The sequence below is a fragment of the Nematolebias whitei genome, chromosome 18 (genome assembly GCF_014905685.2).
Source record: "Nematolebias whitei isolate Nwh7 chromosome 18, NemWhi1, whole genome shotgun sequence".
Classification (NCBI taxonomy): Eukaryota; Metazoa; Chordata; class Actinopteri; order Cyprinodontiformes; family Rivulidae; genus Nematolebias; species Nematolebias whitei.
Genome location: NC_056515.1, coordinates 13,568,336 through 13,592,286, shown reverse-complemented (window position 1 = coordinate 13,592,286; position 23,951 = coordinate 13,568,336). Strand labels below are relative to the sequence as shown.

General features: G+C 39.0%; 1 protein-coding gene across 1 annotated transcript in view; it reads right to left on the bottom strand.

Moving 5' to 3' along the window:
• LOC119425045 (netrin receptor UNC5D) overlaps positions 1-21,951 on the bottom strand; it is a 215,966-nt gene extending 194,015 nt beyond the window's left edge. The window contains exons 1-3 of the mRNA XM_037692571.1: positions 21,902-21,951; positions 21,014-21,079; positions 20,692-20,906 (exon numbers count right to left, since the gene is read on the bottom strand). Coding sequence (XP_037548499.1) covers positions 20,692-20,906; positions 21,014-21,079; positions 21,902-21,951 — 331 coding nt within the window. The remainder of the gene's footprint in view (positions 1-20,691; positions 20,907-21,013; positions 21,080-21,901) is intronic.
• Between the last annotated feature and the right edge of the window lie 2,000 nt (positions 21,952-23,951).

The window sequence follows — 23,951 nt, the reverse complement described above, 5'->3', positions numbered from 1 at the left end:
TCCTTTCTGAGAGCTTAATTAGAATGGGCCCATTGATTCAGGAGATGTTTTGCTAACAGACACACCTAGTTGGCTAACAGTTAATGGCATTATTTTAAGCAAAGTGCTCACAGCATGTGTTGTAAATGATTCTGAGCAACTTTTTGTTGTAAAAATGACAACGATATAACATTTTCAAGATTGACTTTTTTCTGTTTGCAGGATAAGGTCATTTTCTAAGGTTATTTAGGTCGGGCAGCCATCTTAAATGCAGCTGACTCTTTTAAGTTAATAAGATGTAGATACGTTGAGTGATTCATTTCTGGGTGTTTTTAAACAGTCTGTCCAGTAGTTCATATTCTTTGCTAACATGTCAGACAGATGAACATACATACAAACAAGAACATAAACCTTTTGGCTTAGGATATATTCAAATAAAGTTTTTTTTTCTTTTTTTTTCTGGAATCTGGGCAGCTGAAATTCATGACTGGGGTTTATTATACCACCATGAAGTATTCATAAAAATAGAAGCTTTGTCACATTAAAATAATGCAGCCTAAGTGATATTGCAGCTTTAAGATAAGAAAAGATAAGGTATATGATGAATAATATATAGTTATATAAATATGTGTGTATATATATATATAAATGTGTGTGTGTGTATGTGCTTGTTTGTTTCTATTGCACTTTGGTTGGCCTTGCTGCTGTTTTAAGTGCCCTATAAATAAATAGGTATGGTATATATATATTAAAAAAGAGAATATGAAAATACCAGCAATTCATTTTTAACTCCATTTCTCAGCATAATACAATCTAAACTTAAACCTTTGCAAGAAAGGTGGTGAGTGATATGCATTCTTTTAAGGAATCCAATCCTTAATTTTATTGTAATTTATTTGACAAATTAGCAAATCAAGTCAAGTCAAGGTTCTTTATTATCATTCTCATCACATGTGGTACATGTGCACGTGTACAATGCAAGTGTCCCTGGGCAAGACACTGAACCCTTCAATGCCTTCAATGTGTGTCCCATCAGTGTATGAATGTGATCAAGCTCTGATTGTTCTTTGTAGAGATCTAGTAGAGTACTGCATGAATGGGTAAATGAGGGCACAGATTGTTGTAAAGAGATTAAGATGGAAAAATGCTTTATACGTACAATCCATTCACATGTGGTGGAACAAAATTATGTACACAGGGTCTCAGTTGCATCCAACAAAAGAATAACATGTAAAAGAAAAACAGCAATAAGATCTAAGATATGAACTAAGCAAAACATTAACTAAAAAATACACTAAGCACTAATAGCATAAAAACATTACGCTGAACAACAGCAGCACGAACGAGTCAAGGAGAGCAGATGAGTGGTCTCAAATGATCTCTAACACTGGACATAATATACATATCATTGTCAAATTTTGTAAAAAGGATTGCAGATCAGTTTTTTATATTAATAAATGTAAATAGTAAATTGACTGTACTTATATAGCACCTTTCTATCTTATTTCAAGATACTCAAAGTGCTTTACACTGTGCCTCATTTACCCGTTCATACAGCACTCTACTAGATCTCTTCAAAGCTAATTGAACAAATCATTCTAATGAGACTAATCAGTGCTTTAGATCACATTAATAGAAACTAAAAGAGTGTATTTTTTTTAGCTTTCAGGATTCCTTCGAACCTTGAAGGTTTCAGAAGCTTATTGTTATTTAAAAGGCACTACAGCTTCATCCATTATCAGCCTGCCTCATTCACCTTTCCATTCAAATCCCCTCCAGAGAATTAAACAGACACAACAAAAGAACAATTCTTCATTTAATCCTCCACTTTGCTGTTATTCTGAACAAATGGGACTAAATAATCTTTGGGTTTGACTCTAGAATGAAATGAAGTAAAAGCAAAGCTGCCCTAAGTGCATCATTATAAAATGTCATGAGCTTACTGATTTAATTTCAACACCAATCAAACATCTGGACAGATTTTTTTTCTACCCCCCAAATAGTTTTGCATACATGAAAAAGAAAATCTCTGCAGAAAAAGGCAAGATGGTTAGTCATCTCATCTCACTTGCTTTCCACCACACACCTCTCTCACCTGGTTTCTGATGTTCTCTGTGAGGACAGTGGTTCAAAGCACTGGATTACAGCCCAGTTTGTCCAGCAGTTTATCTCCCCAGTGGAGGTCTTCAAACAGTACTTTTAACTACTCGGGTAATGACATCTGAGTGTATGGTGAATATTTGATCCACCCAAAAATATTTCACAGCAAATGACATCACGTATGATCAAGACAACATCAATAAAAACGCAGGGGAGCACGTCGAGGTAAAGGTTGTATTTGAATCCGATAGTTCACAGACTGCTGCTGGGCATATCAGCTACTGCCTTTTTAATGAAATGTGAAACACTCAGGTGTAAAATATATCCATCAAGCTCGATTTGAGGCAGTGAGATGAATCTGATTTCTGCCACACCAGGCAGCTCGAAGTCCCCACCCCTTCTGTGCAATACATCACTAATGAGCAGTGTCACATTCAGCTCCTTAATAAGTTAAATGTCCTGCTAAACTTCGCCAGGGAACTCAGATGATTTTTTAAAAGAGACATAAAATAATGAAAACAATTAAAATAACCTAGAGAAAAAATTTTTTCTGTGAAAATCAAACTGTGAAAATTGAACAACCACAAGATTTTGCTGAAGAAGCCGGGAAACAGTTCCATCCATTATCTTTCACCAGACTCTTCCTTTTAGGGTCATGGGGGGGTCACTGGTGTCCATATTCAGCAGTCACTGTGCAAGAGGCAGAGGACACCCAGGACAGGTCTCCAGTCCATCACAGGGACACATAGAGACAAACGAGATAAACAACCATTCACTCTCTCACTCACACCTAGAGACAATTTAGAGTTACCAATCAGTCTAACATGCATGTTTTTGGTCTGTGGGAGGAAACTGGAGTACCCGGAGAAAACTCAAGCATGCTCGGAGAGAACATGCAAACTCCACCCAGAAAGGTACTGGGCCGGGATATGATTCAGCAACCTTCTCGCTGAGAGGAAACATCTCATCCAACTGAACCACCGTGCCACCTGGGAAACAGTTGTTAAAGTTAAAAGAATAAGAACTCTAACTAATAGAAGAGGAGTACAGTAATCCCTTGCTCTTTCGCAATTTTTCAAAGTAAGATTGGACATGACACACAACTGGCTGATTGATGGATGAGACGCACGATCGGCATGGATTGTTTATGTGAAATAAATTATTTTAAATGACTTAGCACCTGCTGCACCTGTCTGCAGCCCACAGGTGCTGGGAGAAACTCCCTCCTGCAGCATGTCATGATCTCTGCCACATGCCCGCGATTGCAGCTGAGAAGTGGTCGTGGCAGAGAGCGCTGGCAGGTGGCAGAGATCATGACATTATGTGCTCTTTTAGAGCATTGAGAATTTTTCAACTAAATTTTTAAACTTTGTTTAGAATATTGCAAGAATGTGGAAAGGGTTTAAAACACCTTTATATATATATATATATATATATATATATATATATAATATATTTATATATATATATATATATATATATATATACAAACATTTTTTTTAAGGTTTCAGAAAGATCTCAATGTATTTAATAGACAAAATATTTGTAAAGACAGTTAAATATGTTGAAGAGATTTTTTTAAGTTGAGCTGAATGTTTTGATGAATGAGCAGCTTAAAAGTCAGAAAATAGTTAATAGTTATATTCATTTTTTTTTTACATAAAAAACAAGAAAACTATAGTGCAAATCCTGGATTAGCATTCACATAATGAAATAAAATTGTGACTTTTTATGTTTTACAGCTGACATCCTATTTGTCAAATTTAGTTTACAAGGTAAAAGTATGTCAAACCAATCTCCTTGTTATTTTTACACAAAGCTTCACTTCAAATAACCAAGTGAGGGAAGCAGCACCTTGTGGCACATCGCCTGCGCACAGTGTCCCAGATTCAAACTTATGTAACATTAATATTTGTGCACATCAAAAAACAAATAATTATCACGAATAAAAATAAGAAGCCACATTCATTGCTCATTGTAAACTGCCTCACTGAGCTACACTTACATGGCATTTGCACTTTCAGCATCATTACATATAAAATTCAAGAAGAATACCGAACAAAACTTGAAATTTTGAAGCAACATAAATATTGTGCACATATATCTCAAAAATACTGCCAACCAAACATCCTTATTCAGAAAGTTTTATTTTAACTTATCAAGAACAATTCTAGATTTAATTATAGTTAAATCATGTTTCAATGTAATGCTACAGCCAAGCTTAACTACCTGCAGCGTGAGCCCAGAAGTCAAACCCACCACCCTGCACTCTTTTCTCACACATGCATACAGAACAACTCATTTGTGAGTCTGCTTTGCCTTTGGGCAAAACAACAAGCTTTTTCCACTTGCTCATTGAACAGAACAGTTTGAAACGCGAGACAACTCCTCCATGAGACTTTAGCGCAAGTGAAAAGCTTTCAGATAGAATAAGTGCTGCATCTCATTTGTTTTCTAACTAAGGTTACAGTCATATTTTCAATTTGAACTCACATTCTGAAATTATGCTCAAATCCAATTGTTTTGGCTGGTTGTTTATATCCATCCATTCACCCATCATTTTTTCTGAAGTCGGGTCACGGGGACAGCAGCTTGAGCAGGGAGGCCCAGACATCTAATTCCACAGCCACCTCTTCCTGTTCTTTGGGAGGATTCCAAGGTGTTCCCAAGCCATTTGAGAGACATAGTCTCTTTAGCATGTCCTGGGTCTTCCCTGGGGTCTCCTCCCAGTTGGACAGAGCTCAAGCACCTCTCTAGAGGTGCACAAGGAGCATCCTTACCAGATGCCCGAACCACCTCAACTGACTTCTCTTGATGTAGAGGAGCAGCGGTTCTACTCTAAGTCTCTCCTGGATAACTGAACTTCTCACCCTATCTCATGAACAAAACCCCAAGATACTTGATTGAACTCCTGCTATTGAGGCAGAACCTCGAAGACCTTCTTCTGACTGAGGACCACGGCCTCAGAATTGGAGGTGCTGATTCTCATCCCAGCTTCTTCACACTGGGCTGCAAACTGCTCCAGTGAGAGCTGAAGATCAATGAACGATGAAGCCAACCAGACCACATCATATGCAAATAGAAGAGATGGAATCCGGAGTCCACAAAACAGGACTCCCTCCGGCCCCTGGCTACACTGAAAAATTCTGTACATAAGAGTTATGAACAGAATCGAAGACAACGGGCAGACCTGGTGGAGTCCAACTCCCACCCTGAAGGTGTCCAACTTACTGCTGGCAATGCAAACTCTTACACTGCTTGTATTTGGGCCAAACAGCCCATAGCAATGGGCCCCAAATCTCATACTTGTGGAGCTCCACCCACAGTGTACCCCAAGAAACACGGTCGAACACCTTGAGTCCACAAAACACATGTAAACAGAATGAGCAAACTTCCGTGACACCTCAAGGACCCAAGTGAGGGTAAAGAGCTGGTCTGGTTTCTGAAGATGAGAGAACCTTACTGTTATAGATTCATTCAACCTTTATTTACACAGGTTAGTTCTCATTGACCCTCGAGGACTCATTTACAAGAGAGACATGTTAAATGAACGAATGCAGGCTGTTAAGGGGTTTAGGACCCAAATGCAGCCAATAACCCAGGCTGAGAACGGAAGCCTCAAAAAATGAAGCTCTTTATTGTATTTCTGGGACACAAGTTAAACTCGGAGGGCATCAACACACTAATAAGGAGCTGACAACAATAATCTGGCAAAAGACAAAAACAAGGGAAAAAAGCACTAACTACATGACACTCTGAGATGGTTCTGATTGGAACTGAAAACCGTGCAACATGAAGAACAGGAAGTGACCTCAACCAAAAGCACATAAGTAAGAACCACACCCTTTCTCCCAAAAAAGGTAATAGAATACATTAACCCATACATGAAAATCAAGTTTTCTAATGAAACTACTGTAACTATTCTATAAGGAAAGCACTCTGCCCATCGTCTTACATGCCAGAGTTACAAAAAAAGATCTTACATGATTTCTTAGAGTATGTGATGTGGATGACTCTCAGCTAATATCACACTGAATTTCAGCACAATATCTGAAAAACTGACTGAGGCAGAGCAATTACTGTGTTTGATAAGATTGATTTGTCATAGTGGACATCTTGAATTGGATTGACTCCAAAAGTTAATGGGTTGTAGTTGTTCATCCATGGTGAGCGTTTTGAGTGCTTTATTAATCATTGTCCACTGGTTCATAAGACATTTCACTATGAAGTAGAAATAAGCTCTCACACAGATACAGGCAATTGCATGATTACTCGCCTTTCATAGCAGAAACAATGTGTGACACAGATGATCTAGCATCAGTGCACTACTCATTACTCCAACACCTAAAATAAAGCTGTTTGACAGGTGCTATCATTCAATAAAAGTGCACAACAATGGGTAATGGATTTGCTAAAATTCTGTGCAATGCTTTTAGTTCATAAAAATCTTCCGAATTAAATAAAGAATTAGAATACTTACAGTATTTATATAACTAGGCACTCAGTGTCACAACAGTCCAATGCAGTGATGTTATAAGTATGCTATAGTTTTGTTGTTGCTTGAACAACCCCTCGTAACAATAATGGAATCACCACACTTGGAAAATGTTTTTTCAGATTTGTATGAGAAATATATTTCTCAGACAGGCAGTGTGAGGTTGCCCCAGTCTGAGCTCAAGAGCACTCTGGAGCAGGTTTTCATCCACGATGTCTCTGTACATTGCTGCATTCATCTTCCCTTCTACCCGGACTAGTCTGCCAGTTCCTGCTGCTGAAAAACATCTCTCTAAACATCTCTAGCATGATGGTGCCACCACCGTGCTTGGTATGTTGGTAGCACCATCAAGGTGGCCTCATATTTGGAGGTGCTGATTCTCATTCCAGCCACTTTACACTCAGGTGCAAATCACTCCAGTGAGAGCTGAAGATCATGGCACAATGATGCCTACAGGAGCACATCATTTGCAAATAGTAGTAAAAGAGTCCTGAGGCCACCGAACTGGAATCCCTCCAACCCCTGGCTGCACTGGAGACATTGCATTTGTTAATTTATGGAAATTATGTCCATAAAAGTTATTATTATAACCTTATTTATTATTTACCTTTATTTAACCAGACAAATCCCTTTGAGATCATAGATCTCTTTTGCAAGGGAAGCCTGGGACTGAAGGCAGCCTGACATGCATGTTTTTGGTTATTGGATTGTTATGACAACTGATCAATGACAAAATAAGAGAAACCTCAAAGCAGTTATGATAAATGCAGCTGTTTATCTATGCTAAATCAAAAGCCTATAATAACATCACACCGTATGAATAAAAGTGATCATGTTTTGTCCTAAAGAATGTTTCTAATGGGAACCCAGAGAGCAGTGTTTGCATACAGAGCAACAGTGAAGCAGCAGGAGGTCAAGGTGAGGCTGCCACCTAATCTTAAAAACATGAGAGAGGTGTCCGCAGTGTGTCGACCTGTGCAGCTCTTGCTTATGCAGCTTGTCAAATGTATCTGTATGCCTGTTTGCATGAGCATGTGAGCCGGCGCATAATGTGTGAGGGTGAAAAACGACTGTGACCTGGGTTTTTAATGTGTGTGCGCTTGCATTTGCTCATGTCCATCAAAAGTATGTTTGTCAGCAAAAGTGCTCATAGTTGCCTGGACACACTGTTTGACTAATGAATGTATTCAGCAAGCTGGCATGGATTATGACTAATCTTGAACATCGACTGGCTTATCAATGCACCTCGAGTGGGCTAAATGTTAAAATATGACCGTTTAAATTTAATGTGATTCACGAGCAAAGTCGTCTTTAATTAAAGATTATTTTATGACATCTTTTGCCCTGAACTCTGGACCATACAGGGTCTGGAAAATTGAGATATGGAGCGATACTGTAACCAGGGAAGCAGGTTGGCTTTGGGATCAACATAAGGACCTGCTGATAGTTGCTCCCACATTTAAAGTTGGGGTGCAAAGATTTTGGCTCCCATGTTTTTTGACAATATGTTAAAACTCCCAGCAACACCACAACAGCACTGGTTTATTGCTTGTTCGGTTCATGCTGTCTCAGTCATAACATTATTTTAATGAATAATACATTCTTCAGTCACATTCCACATCTTTGAGTTGGTTCAGTTCAACTCAGCTGAACACTGGTAGTTGCTAACTTCAATCTGTCCCGATGCATATTCAATAATCCACATAGATAAATCTAAAAAGGGTTGAGTCAGGTTCTCTGGACGAGTTACTCTTCATTGAAACATTTTATCTTTAATCCAAAAAATGTCTTCCATCTGAGGACACATTAACCATCTTTGATATGAGTACAACACTGTAAGGATTTATTTTCTTGTGTTATTTTTATTTTTTTATTTTTTTTTGTGTGTGTGGCCTTCATGACTGTGCAACAAGCATGTTTAAACAAATCATGGTATTTTGCCATGACTTGTTTAAAATAAAATGAAAAAAAAAAAAAATAATCCATAGGTGCCCCTGACACATGAACTTAAAATCTAGGTATCCTTCACAATGGCTTATTGCATCTGCCAAGACACCAGCCAGGCACTTTATCAATGGGACGATTGCCCTAATGCAGACACAGGTACTTAGATTTTTACATTCTTGATTTTGTTCACCCATTTTTATCACATAGCCAGGCGCCCATGGGGATCAATATTAATTTCTCTCCACTCTGCATAAAACATCAACCCACTGTTTAATCTTCATGTTTTAGTAGAAGTTATCCGACCTATTTAAACACACAATCTCCACACAATTATCCAGCACCATTTCAAATGATTGTAATTAGAATATTCATTAGATAAAATCCTTTCAACCCCATCAATAGTCTTTGAGCTGAAGGCACGATATTTGAGTCTAAATCCATTGGATACGAAGGATCCAATTGCGTGAGCTTTGTGACTTCTCCAACACTACAATCAATCAATAAAGCAGCTCCTCTCCTGGAGTTAGCTGCTTGTTAGCAGCCCTGAAACAGCTGTCTTACCCTATGCATTGTGATGTGCCCACAGTTTCAGATCACTCTTAGGTTCATTGCAGGTTTATCAGTGCAATGTGCTCAGGTTAGTGAACACAGCCTCGCATCCACTTAGGCTTTTCAATCTCACGGTGACACGGTCAAATCAGGGGAGTGCACAAGATTAAATCGATGCCTTGACTGCTTGACGCAGCATTCTCTTCCAGACCATTTCCTTGGTCGCGCCATCCATCACTCAAAACCTAAACAGGCTTCCTTTTTTGTCTCTGCTTTCTTCTTCTCCCTGTCTGCCTAAAGATAATCACCACGTGCACAGCTGGACTGCTCTTCGGAGAGGTGGCAACACTTACTGTCCCCTAGTTCATCATATCTGTACACCAAGTTGATGCTGGAGGAGAGATGACAGAGGTGACAAAGCAACGCAGTGTGTGCAGAATGAAAAAAAAAAAAAAATCTAATTTACAGTTAGCTGCAGAGGTCAGCCCAGGAGACCAGGACCAAACATCTATCAGATAAATCGGCTTCAGGGCCCCAGCAATCCAGTTACCAAAACCACCTTCTGCTGGCTGCCCTGCCAGTTAAGTGGCTAAATTGTGCAAAAATACATTGGCCACAAGGAGGATCTGCAAAACCCTGAAACTCTGGAAGAAAAATAAACCTCCAGAAGTTAAATATTATTGTTATATTACATTTTGTAAAAAAAAAAAAAAATCTAGATTAGATTAAATATCATGTCCTTTAATAGCACTTATTGTAAAATAAAATTATGCATTTTCTTTATAGTTTTGGAACACTGTAGTTTTTAATATCACTATATTGGGGTGTCTATTTTGTAGTTAAAAATGTATTGTTGTCCTTTGTTCAGTTGTGCTCGTTTCATTTAGACATTTCCCAGTGTTTCAGAATTTCTTCTGATGCTTGTTTTCTTTGTGTCAATGGCAAATGTCACCTCTGCTCACTTCTTGTATTTTCATGGCACTTGGCAACCAGTATGACAGATGTATTATCACCACTTTCTAGTCCAATGGAAAACAAATTACATCCTTTATATCATGCCAGAATGTTAAAAAAAAATCTAAGTATATATAATGCCATGTTGACTGGACAAATTCTAAATAAATTTAAAAGTAAAATCCTGAATATGAGATTTTGCAGCTCTGCTTATAGTGATTATTTTTCTGAATTATATACACATTTATTAATTGTGTACAAGATAATTTTCCTGAAACAGATGGTGCTCACAAGAACAGTTTGAATATTTCAAGATAACTGCCACAATTAAGAAAACTAAAGACCTTATCACATTTTAGAGAGCTTATGTCTACGCATGTATGAACCAGCCACGAGGAAGCACAAGACAGTGTAGCTCTTCTACCGGTCCCAAGTTTGAAATGGTGAGGATTGTGTCAGGAAGGGAATCTGACATAAAACACTTTTGCCAAAACTATTATGTGAATTCATCTAAGTGACACCATACCAGATCAGTCTAGGCCAGGGTTAACACTGACCACAACCATGGCTGTTGACAAACAAGGCCCTGGTGGAAATTGTGCTACTGTTAGTTGAAGACCACGAGGAGGGAAACATGTCAGGAGACAGAAGGAGAAGAGGAAAGTCAAGAATGTGGGACTGAGGGAAGTGGAAACTGATGGAGTGGAAACTCTAAATGTGGGAACAATGACTTGGAAAGGTAAAGAGCTGGCTGACATGATGCAGAGAAGGAAGGTCGCTGTTTTATCTGTCCAAGAGACCAAGTGCAAGAGCAGCAATGCTTGCAGCATTGGTAAAGACTTCAAACATTTTTACCGTGGTGTGAACAGAAAGAGAAATGGAGTAGGAGTACTTCTGAAGGAGGAGTTAGCAACAAATCTAGTAGAGGCGAAAACAGTGTCAGATAGGGTGATGTGCCTGAAAGTAGAAGGTCTGATGTTAAATGTTGTCAGTGGTTATGCTCCACATGTTGGATGTGACAGAGGAGAAAGAAAAAAAAAATGGAAGGATCTAGCTGAAGTAATAGAGAGTATTCCCAGGGAGGAGAGAGTGGTGATCAGAGCAGACCTAAATGGGCATGTTGGTGAAGGAAACAGGGGGGATGAGGAAGTGATGAGTAGGTTTGGTGTCAAGGAAATAAACCAGGAAAGACAGATAGATGGTAGTGGATTTTGCCAAGAGAATGGAAATGGCTGTAATCAACACTTGTTTCCAAAAGAGGGAGAAACATAGACTGGCATAAAATAATGGAAGAAGGAGTTCGTAGGTAGATTACATTCTTTTCATTCAACCTTCATTTAGACAGGTATATCCCATTGAGCCTTGATGACTCATTTACAAGAGAGACCTGATAAATCTGATAAACCTGATATACATTCTGTGTAGAAAAGGAAACCTGAGGGAGGTTGGGGACTGTAAGTCTGTGACTGGGGAGAGTGTGGCCAGATATCATTGGATGGTTGTGTGTAAAATGACTGTGGTTGTGAAGAAGAGAAGAAGAGCAAAATCAAAGAAGACTAAATGGTGGAAGATAAGGGCAGGAATGTTGTGAGGAGTTCAGATAGGAGCTGTTAAAGGCTCTGGATGGTGAGAAAGAGCTTCCAGATGACTGGACTACTGGAGCAACAGTAGAGACACAGGTAGGAAGGTACTTTGTGTCATCTGGACAGAGAATAGATAAAGAAACCTGGTGGTGGAATTGTGAAGTGCAGGAAGCTATTCAAAGAAAAAGTTTAGCCAAGAAAAAAATATGACAGTAATAGGAGTGAAGAGGGCAGCACGGTGGCGCAACTGGTAGAGCTGCCGCCTCTCAGCGAGCAGGTCCTTGGTTCAAACCCCGGTCCAGGGGCCTTCTGGGTGGAGTTTGCATGTTCTCTCCGTGCATGCGTGGGTTTTCTCTGGGTGCTCCGGTTTCCTCCAACAGACCAAAAACATGCATGTTAGGCTGATTGGTAACTCTAAATTGTCCCTAGGTGTGAGAGAGAGAGTGAATGGTTGTTTGTCTCGTTTATCTCTATGTGGCCCTGTGATGGACTTGCGACCTGTCCAGGGTGTACCCCACCCCTCACACAGTGATTGCTGGACATGGGCACCAGCGACCCCCATGACCCAAAATGGAATAAGCGGGTAAAGAAAATGGATGGATGGATGGATAGGACTGAAGAGATGAGACAGGGAGATAAGGAGAGTGATGTAGAGCAAATGGGGGGAAACTAAGGCAAAGAAAAAGGTGTATGATGAGTTGAAAGGGAGGCTGGACACTAAAGAGGGCAAGAGGGACTTGCACCGATTGGTCAGACAAAGGGATCAGGCTGGAAAGGATGTGCAACAGGTTAGGCTAGTGAAAGATAATAATGGCAATGGTTTAACAAGTGAGGAGAGTGTGATGGGAAGATGGAAGGATAATTTTGTGGAGCTAATGAATGAAGATAATGAAAAGGAAAAATATTAGAGGTCCTAGAAACTGTGAACCAGGAAGTAGGAAAGATTAGGGAGGGTGAAACTCCGAAAGCTCTGAAAACAATAAAAGAGGTGAAAGACCTGATGACATACCAGTTGAGGTTTGGAAATGTCTTGGAGAGATGGCAGTGAGGTTTTTGACTCAAATATTAAATGGCGTATTTGAGGGGAAGCAAATGCCTGAGAAATGGAGAAGAAGTGTGCTGGTGCCCATTTTTAAGAAGAAGGGTGATGTACAGAGTTGTATCAACAACAGGGGAATTAAGTTGATGGATCACGCAATGAAGATCTGGAAGAAAGTTGTGGAAGCAAGACTTATATGAGAGGTGACAATTTGTTAGCAACAGTATGGTTTCATGCCAATAAATAGCACAACAGATGCCATCTTTGCTTTGAGGATACTGATGGAGAAGTAGAGACAAGGTTGCAAAAAGCTTCATTGTGTCATTTTGGATTTAGGAAAAAACAAACCAAAAAAAATCAACACATGACAGTGTGCTGAGGGAGGAGGTGTGGTATTGCATGGGAATCTGGAGTTGCAGAGAAGTATGTTGGACTGGTAACGGACATGTATGAGGACAGCATTACAGTGGTGAGATGTGCTGTAGGAGTAACAGATAGTGTCAAAGTGAATGTGGGAGTGCATCAAGGATCGGCTCTGAGCCCCTTTTTATATGCTTTGGTGATGGAACGACTAACAGATGAGGTCAGGCAAGAATTGCTGTGGCCTATGATGTTTCCAGATGACATTGTGATCTGTGGTGAGAACAGGGAACAGGTGGAAGAGAACTTGGAAAGGTGGAGGTATGCACTTGAAAGGAGAGGAATGAAAGAGCCATAGTAAGACAGAGTACATGTGTGAATGAGAGGGAGGAGGTGGAACAGTGAGGCTACAAGGAGCAAAGGTCACAAAGGTGCAGGACTTCAAGTACTCTGTGTCCACTGTCCAGGAAAATGGGGAATGTGGTAAATAGGTGAAAGAGAGTCCTGGCAGAATGGACTGGATGAAGAAAAGTTTCATGATTGATTTGCAACAACAGGGTGTCAGCAAAGGTCAAAGGAAAAGTTTAGAAGACAGTGGTGAAACCAGCTATATTGTACGGTTTGAAGACAGTGGCACTGACAAAAAGACGATAATTAACTGGGAGTGAAAGAAATGAAGATGTTGTGGTTCTCCTTAGGAGTAACAATGATGGATAAAATTAGGAATGAGATCATCAGAGGTACAGCACAGGCTGAACATCCGGGAGGTAAAGTTAGAGAGGCCAGACTGAGATGTCTTGGACATTTCAAGAGAAGGGACAGTGGGTATATTGGTAGAAGGATGTTTGAAATACAGCGACCAGGTAAAAGACAAAGAGGAAGGCCACATGGGAGATATATGGATGTATTGGAGAGGACATGGAGGTAGTTGGCGTGGGGACAGAGGATGTAGAGGACAGAGTGGGATAGAGAAGGATGAGTTGCTGGGGCAATCCCTGAAGAAGGAAAAGCTGAAAGAAAATGAAGATGTCTATGTGTATTTTGTCCAACATCTAGGCATATACTGAAAATGGTTTTAAAAATTTCAACTGGAATCCTTTTTCGGACATAGGCATACTGTATTGGTAATGAGTTGACGGCATAGATAACCTATGAGTAACTTATTCATAACTTGTCCCTAGCTTACAAAGAACTTTTACAAGCTTACAACAGCATTTCTAGCTTATGTAGAACTGATGATCAACGTTAATGTAACTTTTGTCAAACTTGTGCAACATATTTTAGAGCATATTGCAATGATAAGCGTGACATTAGATATAAAAGGGGAGCTCTTTGCTTCAGCTACACTTCTGTCAAGAACTAAAAAGGAAGCACCTGTCAGCTGCTGGTCAGGATCCTTTGGCACATCGATATGTGTCTGTAAACAATCTCTCAGGTCCTGTTTTTCTCTAAACAGCTGTTTCTCATTTGCCTAATTAATTCACCTGCTCATCATTCCAGCAGTCATGTCTTCCTGGTAAAGTAGCCTGCTGTTCTCTTTTGCCAGGTGTCAAATTCATGTCATATGCACATATTCTGCTCCTGGTTTCACCTCATTTGTAGTTCCTCTTCATTAAGGAGCTGTAAATTCTTCTGGTTGGCCTTGTCGCTGTTTTAAGTGCTCTATAAATAAAATGGTATGGCATGGTATGGTATATATATATATATATATATATATATATATATATATTCATATATATAGCATACATTCATATTATACTGACAGTTTTTCTACAAAATTAAACACCTGAAAGAACATCTTACAAGCATGGTAAATGCATAGATTTATTTTAATTTTATCTTTTTTAAGATCTTACAAATTTTTACATCTTTACAAAATGTACAAAATCCAATTTAAAAGGTTTCACCAAAACTTCAATATCTCTGTGATTTGTTGTCAGAAAGTAATTGAGGTTAAAATTTGGCATGAAGAAATGCATTTGCCAGTTCTTTATTTTTTATAATGTTAACCCTAAAAAATCAGTCTAAAAAATATTCCACCCCTTAACAGAAGTACATTTAACTTTACAAATGTTGCAGTGTTGTTGAAAATAAACTGTCTGAGATGCACACAAATAGCAAACCTTATATCTCTGGGAACATTGTTTTCTTGTTGCTGAGTCAGAGTACATGTGAAAGCTGAGGTATGGGAAAGTTGCTTTTTTTCTGTTTGCATTTTATTTTAATGAGAATCAACTAAACAGCTGCTTAATGGGATGTCCTTGAAATCCTTATATCAGCAAATGGAGAATGCTGACATTAAAAGTGTACTAAAATAATTTGAAAATGTCTCAGAGACCTATAGCAGCCCTTAAAATGCACAACACTCCTGGTACACAGATGTTCAGAAGATAACAAGATGCCCCTGTTTTAAGCAGTATAAGTACAAACACTGGTGTATGTTTCTCAGTGTTGCAATGACCTGTAACAAAATTGAGCCTATTTTGTACCAATGCAGTTTCACAACACTAAAACTGGTCCTCTTTAAAACACGCTTACTTCCCATATTAATAAAATTTGCCTTTCCAAACCAATTGATAAATATAACCAAACTAAGCTATCACAATTATTGGGCAATCAATTATAGGTCATTTCTCATCTTTGCTATAAAATTAATGACAAGCTGTACTTAGGGACAGTACTTCAAAAACACTGTTTTATCATCTCTCATTACCAAATAACAACCAGCTATAAATAAAGGTTGTAAATAACACTGTTCTTTTACTGATTCAGACAAAGCAAGAATGGGTCACATCCATGTTTTCAGTCTTGTCAAACAATTAGGTACATTGAGCTACGTGCCACTACAGCTGTTTCCCTGACCTTTCTTTGGTGGCTGGCCACCTGCTCGTACTGCTTTGTATTGTCTTTATCAGTTCAACCTAACTGCTGATTATTATATCGTTATGTCAGAGCTCAGGCTCAGAGTATGAGTAGCAATCACTCTCTGCTACTACTGCACCACAATTTACATCTGGAGCGGAACATTGACTGAGTGGTAGCAATTTTTGTGTTGTTTAAAGTTGATTAGCTTAGCAACCATCATAAATTGTATTGTTTCCAAAAGTTAATTGAGGTTATTTTTTCAGTTTCCTTATACGGCGCCAAATCACAACAGAAGTTGTCTCAAGGCAATCTGAGAACAACATTAATGTGAGAAGTCTATCCACACATAACTTTTTGAAAGTCTAGTTAAAATTAGTCCAGTAGTTTTTGAGACATTTTGTTAACATAAAAAGTTGAGTCCAGTAGTTATTGGCATCTATCTAAATGGTAAATGGACTGTACTTATATAGCACCTTTCTATCTAGTCAAGATGTTTTATCAGCTCTCAGACTGTTCTCTCATTTACCTCCAACCTAATTTGTACAGCACTCTACTACATTGTTAAAAAATAATATGAACAAATCATTCTAGAGAGACTAATCAGTGCTTTTATATCACATTCATACAACGATGGGACAGACCAGAGGCAATGAGGGGTTCAGTGTCTTGCCCAGGGACACTTCAACATGTGACTTCTGGTGGAATCGAATGGCCAACGCTCCTATTTGAGGACGACTGCTAAACCAAATCAAACTACTCAGCCACAGCTGCCCCAAACATATTTAAACACATATCTTTTCAGATCTTTTAGTTTCCAGAATGTGTGTTGGGAATGAGTCTCAGGTACTAGCATACCAAATTCTAGCTCAATGTGTGTCGACTGGCCAAAGTATAGTGATATTTGTGTTTGCCAAAGCTGAATAGTTGTGGTGGCCCATTAATTGGATTGACTCTAAAATGTAGTAACTGTAGATCTACATCTGTCAGAGTTTTATGAAAATGTATCTTTTTATTATATTTTGTGGTAACAGACAAACACAGAAACAGTTAAAAACATCCCATCTGCCTTCTACTTTTCATCAGTAAGCAATTATGAGGAATGACTGAAGATCTCTGCACAGTCCTATGGAGCATTAAACTCCCCATAGATAATATATATTTTTTCATTTACCCTTTATTTATACAGGTAGTCTCATTGAGTGCCAAGAACTCATTTTTAAGAGAGACCTGTTTAAGGAGCAAATGGTGAGAGTTAAGGGCCTTGCTCAGGGGCCTAGAGTGGGGCAAATGAGGGTGGAGACAGGTGTGGGTGTTTCACCTTTTCCACCCACATTTTGACGGTACTGGAGTTGAACCTGCGACTTTCCGATCACAGGCCCATCTTCTAACCTCAGTGTCTGACTGCAGAGATCTTGGAGGTAGTGGAAAACATGGCTTGTTACAGCGGGAGGACTGAGATCATCCCCCGGCACCTGCAGTTAAGTCCGCGGCGACGAGGGGCTCGGCAGGCTGCTGGGAGAAATGGCCATTGCTCGAGGAGGAGTTCTGCCTGGCATTCAGGCAGTCCTGCTACCCAAGAGGACCAAGAGGTCTGCTGGGTCCTGGTGGATGGATCAGCATTTGCAGCCAATTTCTTCGAATTCGCTGTGAGACGGACCTTTACAAGAGATCCTTCCTGCCCACAGCAATCAGCTTCTAGAACAACTCTAATGAAACCAGGATGATGAGCTACAACAATTAATTTCCCTTTGGGATCAATAAAGTATTTTTTAATTGAATTGCATTTGGCTAAAATGGCATAAAAAGTTACAAGTAGTTGCTGGAATAAGGAATTCACTGGTAATAAAAATTTGAACAGCATCATTATTTTTTATACTGATTGTATGTGACATATTGTTGTGAGCAAGTTCATTCTGAGTGCTTCTGCAATTAGTTAACAAGATTGCGCTGTGTTGAAAGGGATATGTGGATATTAGTAAGTCCAAGTTTGTTGCATTGCCATGGCAATAAGCTATAGTAAAAATACCCTCATGATCATTGCAACATAATGCTGACAAGCTCAACTGTCTAAAGAAAGCAGCACACCTGTGAAAGGGGGTGAAAAAAACAACCATTATTCTTCGCCTGGTGTTAACTTGCCTGAAGACAGACAGAGTTAGGTTCTCTGATCTTATAGATCAGATAAAACTTGCTTTACAATGTGGTTCCTCTCCAGACCAAACAGATAATGCCCCACACTGCATTTATCTGGCATTTCACTGAGCACACACATACTTCTACTTTAAAAAGAAAAAGCTACATATCTGTTAGGTTGCATTTCAACTTCTAATGCATTCTTTTCTTATGTTTGACCTTAAAAATAACTAGTGTATGGGTGATTTGAACTTGTTGGCTGGTAGCAGGGTGAGTAAGCATGAAGCTGACTCATTTTTATCTCTGTATGATCACTTGTCATCCAGCACAAACACACGGAAAACTCTAATTTATATTACTGAATGCAAGTTACCAGATTTCATGTACATTTCATAGCACACTGCAAAAAGTAGACATTTGTTTTTGCCCATTTTGCCCTTTTCTATGGTTACATGTGCATTTGTTAACAAAACACCTATATTTAACATCACCGAACAAATTTTTATGAGATTGCAGAAAATAAGTAACTAGGACTGTTTGCTTTATGAATATGTCAAAAAGAGCAAAAAGCAGCTGCAAAATGATGAGCCAAATCTCTCTGACAGTCCTGATGCATGCTCAGTAATAATAAGCAGATAAATCTAACAAGGTTGAGTCAGGTTCTCTGGACGGATTCTTCTATGGTGAGACGTTTAATCGTTTATCCAAAAGACTTCTTAAGTTTGAGGAGCTGGAATCAAACAGTCTTATTATAAACAGCACCTTCTCATAGTGGATGAACCATTTTTTTTTTGGTGACAGCCAAGACTAGTTGTTTACATGTAAAAAGAGGACCATTAGTCTGATGACAAATCATTAGTGCCCCGATGGCCACTTGCTCTTCACCAGTGGTGGGCCCAGTTCTGTTAATCCACTAACAGTTAATAGTGGAACAAATTTTTTGTTTAGGGAATTAGCATTTTCGCTAACTTTGGATACGGTTATACCTTCCGCTATAATAGATTTCGCCAACTTCAAGTCTGTTAACAAAATTCACTTGCTTGTTCTTGCTGTGTTGTGAAGGGGCACCTGTCACTGAGTGGTTAGAGTGGTCATCCTCCAATGGGAGAGTTGGGCGTTTGATTCCACAGCTCTGCAGTCACATGTTGAAGTGTTTCTGGACAAGACACTGAAAATTGACCAAGTCCAAGTCCAATGGGGTACGCCTCCAATGCGTACCCCATTGGAGTATGAATGCGATCTAAAGCACTGATTAGGCTCTATAGAAGGATGTACTCAGGTTATGTTTGTATAGATCTAGAAGAGTGCTGTATGAATATGTGTGGAGGTAAATGAGGGCACATATTGTGTTGTAAAGTGCTTGATTAGATAGAAAGGCGCTATGTAAGTACAGTCCATTTACCATTTGTGGGCGTGACTCGAAGAGTCCATTAGGCATGCTATTGGCTTTCCACATGCACATGTGACAAGATGGGATTAGTCAATGCAAATTCAACTGGAAGGAGATGAAGATGTGATGCTGACTGACAGTGGTCTTAGCGATTTAGTGTTAGCTTCCACAAATGTTTTTACTAAAAGTTTAGCATTAACATTGCAATTTTTTATTTAGTGGAATATGGGTTAGCAAAGCCACCACAGCTATTCACACTCTCAGTCATTTTACTTTCATGCCCTATCTGGCTCCCCTCAGTGTTTCTTGTATTCATTGACACATCAGCCTTTTTGTTTATTTTAACAAAAATTCATGTCTTTCTTATATCTTTGTGTCAGTCTGAATTTTTAGATCCTACATTGTAGTAATTGGGGTAATTGGAATTACCAATGTAATAGGTAATATACAATGTAATTGTGACATTATATTTTAGACAAGCCTAAACTTAGGATGCCAATTATGGTATTTCAAAAGAAATTGCAGAGAAAGTCAAAGATACACCTTGAAATACATGAAAATCATGCTGAAACAATAACATCCCCAATTTCCAGATTAACCACAGATAAACCGTGAGACAGAACTAAATCAAGTATATGGCCCTGTTGATGAGTTGAACCAACAACATTTTGCACAAGGTGGAAAGATTGGATCATATTTAGAAACTCTTGCACCAAAGGCTTTTCAGGGCAGCAAACATGTACATTAAAGTCCCCCAGAATCAAGACCCTGTCGTAATTGAGCAGTATTCCAGACAGAAAGTCAGAAAATTTGCTTATAAAGTTTTGGTTGTACGAGAGTGGTCTGTAGATCACACTGCACAGTGTCTGGTTGGAGTGGCCCAGCTCAAAATACAGCAGTTCAAAATTCTGAAAAGCTACAGCCTGAAGCTGTCTGCAGTTCGAGAGTTTAAAAAAAAACTGTTAATAATCCACCACACCTACCAGAAGTCCTTGGAGCATTAAAAAAGGCACAACCCACCAGCAAAAGTTAAGAAAAAAACTTTAACTCACCAGGGACGAGCCAGGTCTCTGTAACAAACATGAAGTCCAATCCACTGGAGCAGAAAAAGTCGTTTTAGATGAATGTTTAATTTGTCAGCGACCTCACATTCAGCAGAGCAATCTTAGTAGGACCAGTAGCTGAAGGAAAAACTGAGGACGGAGCACAGATCAGCTGTTTTAGATTTTTGGAGTTTGAACCGCATCTCCTAGGACCAAAGACACCGCAGCTGTTGTGCGACGCGGGCCAGGCTCACCTATGGGGATCAGGCAGGACCCAGCAGGATCAGCAAAGCACCCAGACAGGCGAATATCCAGAAAATGGTCGACAGGAGATGATGCAGCAGACAGTCCGATTTTGGTTAAGTTCCACTGGAGACGGCTGAAAACGCCACGGCTGTGCGTGTGCAGAGCTGCGCGTGCCCATTGCGCACACCCATTGCATGTACCAGGCCCGGCCACCTGTAGCAGGCTGGAGTGGAGAGGATCAGCAAAGCATCCGGATGGACAGTTTAACATATGATAGTCAGCAGCAGATGATGAAGCAGCAGAGAGATTGATGCTGGCTTTAATCCTCACGAGACGGCAGGCATGTCTTCCACGGCGCCTGGAGCAATGTTTTCAGGTGGGCAGAAATGCTGCGCGCTGCAGGTAAACAGGGACATCAACAAGCAGAGGGGGTGGGGGTCCAGAGCCCCGATCAAAGTGATCAAACAAGGTGAGGTTTGCAGTAGATAACTATATTTAAAAGTTGTTGGCGATCATAAACAAGCAGTGAGTTGATGTCACCGAAGAAAAATGACAAAAACAAAAAAAAAAACCCTGATCAAAACAAACAGAAGTGAACGGCAAGCCACCAACACCGGCGCCATCTTCCCGGAAGTCTCAATAAAAAAGTCTCGGAAATGTCAAGCAGTCTCTTTAAAATTATTGTAGTATTACCAAAAAAGAAAAATAATACTGAAATCATATGAAGTTTTAGGTGATATAAATTTTTGATGTGCTTCTGCAAAAAAGTGCAAATAAGAGAAAACAGATATTTTTGCTGCAAAATCTGCAACAACACAAACTTTAACAAATGTCTGCCTTTTATAAACTCAGCCGAAGCTTTCGACCCGTCTTCCCAGTAATCATGTTCAGACAGCCCCGCTCTGCTGCCTATAAAACACAACATGACAGAAACCGGCTCTGCACAAGAATTTGTTCTGTTTCTGCTTCAACAAATAAAATGCAGGCAAAGTTGTCACTGCACACTCTGCAAACACAGAGAAGAAATGTTGGCAAATAAAAGCAAGGAAGATGCTAATGCATCAACAAGCTTTCACTGTCTGAAAGTTGGTGTGTGTTTGAGTGTCTGCGCTGCGACAGTAGGCAGAATAGGAGTGCTTTATGGCATCTTATTGAGACACCCTTGACAATGACACCCCTTCAATAGATATCCTGTCTGTAGCTTCTCCACCCACCCACCTCTTCTCACTGCTCTTTGGCTCCATTTCTTCCTCGCTCTCTACTGCCATCTCTAAATCATCCCTCCTTTTCTGTCTCTCATCTTTTCCCATATATCTTTCTCAATCATCTTCTTCCATATGGCTGTCCATCCCCACACATCTTCCACTCTTCACATCTAAGCTTTTCCTCTGTCCGGTGTCTGCCTCACTTCGTATCACTCTGCCTCTTTGCCCCCTGCTAGTTGCTCACTTTTTTTTTTTTTCCATTGAAGTTGTGCAGTTTTGTTCACTTTGCCATCCTGTTCATTTCAGCATCACCTCCCAGAGTGGCTCTGTTTACATCTAAACATCAGACATGCGTTTCTGGAGAAGCTGCACAAAAATAGTTCATAGTTCGACTTTGCTCGTCCAACCTGTCTGCTCTGTGTTTAGGGAAAACAAAAAAGAAGAAGCTAAATTTAGATTAACTAAACCATATGTGCTGTGAATGCTAATGCAGATGAGAGCAACACACAACATACACACACACACACACACACACAGTCTATCCTGTGAGATGAATAATTACATTATGTGACAATTTCAAAAACTGCTGTGTAGGCATGGGCCAGATCTCTGTAACAATATTAAAAAGTCGTGTCAAAACCACAAAATTTTACTGCCATATTGTTTCTATGATTTAATTAGAGCAAATGTATGAAGATGAAGCACTTTTAAATATTTCTCTTTCTGTCAAGGAAGTTGTTGCTCCAAGTATTGTAGGTATGGAAGAGGGTGAGGAAGGGTGAGACTTCTTAACTTCTAAACTCTATAAAAGTTGGTTGGTTGTAAATTTTATCTGGTGAACAACAGTCAGTCGTAGCTCGTCTACCAGAGGAGCAACACTTGTTTTATCTTTTCAAGATAACTCTGCTTTGAAACAGTCATTTTGCAACAAGCAACAAGAGTTAGCATGTTAGCTTGTGGAATATACAAACACAGCCTTCTACCAACATTTAGCAAACCCAGCTAATAAAAAAAAAACACATGACACACACTTAAACATTACTTGACAAAAATAAAATAATATAAAATAAAAAGCAGAAATTTAGTAATATTGTGCACAATAGACATAATTCAGAATATGATGTAGTTTTTGGTCTTGTTTCGTGAGGCTGTGGCAGCTCAGTGATCGTTGCCACAGCTTTGATAACCTGAGGTTGGGAGTTCAAGCCCAGGTTGTGTCATTAAGAGCATTCAGTACAAAACAATAGAATCGTTCATGTTGGTTTGTTCAATGTGGTGACCGCCACAAGAAGAGAACAGCCGAAAGTAAAACAACAGCTTGTGTTTAATTTGTACAGCTTGTGTGGAGATGGCAGCTAAAAAAAAAAAAAAAAACTTATTTCTCCTAACCAAACATAAACAGATAAAACACAAACCTCTCTTACTCAGGTAGCAAATAAAACAGTCGTCCAAATTTAAAACAAGCTCTTAAAGGAGAAATGGTGTCTTAAAAACAGAACACATTTTTGTAAAGAACTACCTTTAGCCTGAAGACCCACTTGTATAAATAATGATAATAATTAAAAAAAAATCTGATTAAAATAAAAATACTCCTCCTATTATCATTGTAAAAAATTTTAAAAAAAAATTAAAAGACAAAATAAATTTTATTCAGCATTTTTCTGCCATTTGTATTTAAAATGATTATTAAGTAACTTTATATTATTCAGGCAGCTGTAGCGTCTTATATCTATCTATCTATGTATCTATCTATATATCTATGTATCTATCTATATATCTATGTATCTATGTATCTATGTATCTATCTATGTATCTATCTATATATCTATGTATCTATGTATCTATGTATCTATGTATCTATCTATGTATCTATCTATGTATGTATCTCTATCTATCTATCTATCTATGTATCTATCTATCTATCTATCTATCTATCTATCTATCTATCTATCTATCTATCTCTCTATCTATCTATCTATCTATCTATCTATCTATCTATCTATCTATCTATCTATCTATCTATCTATCTATCTATCTATCTATCTATCTATCTATCTATCCTT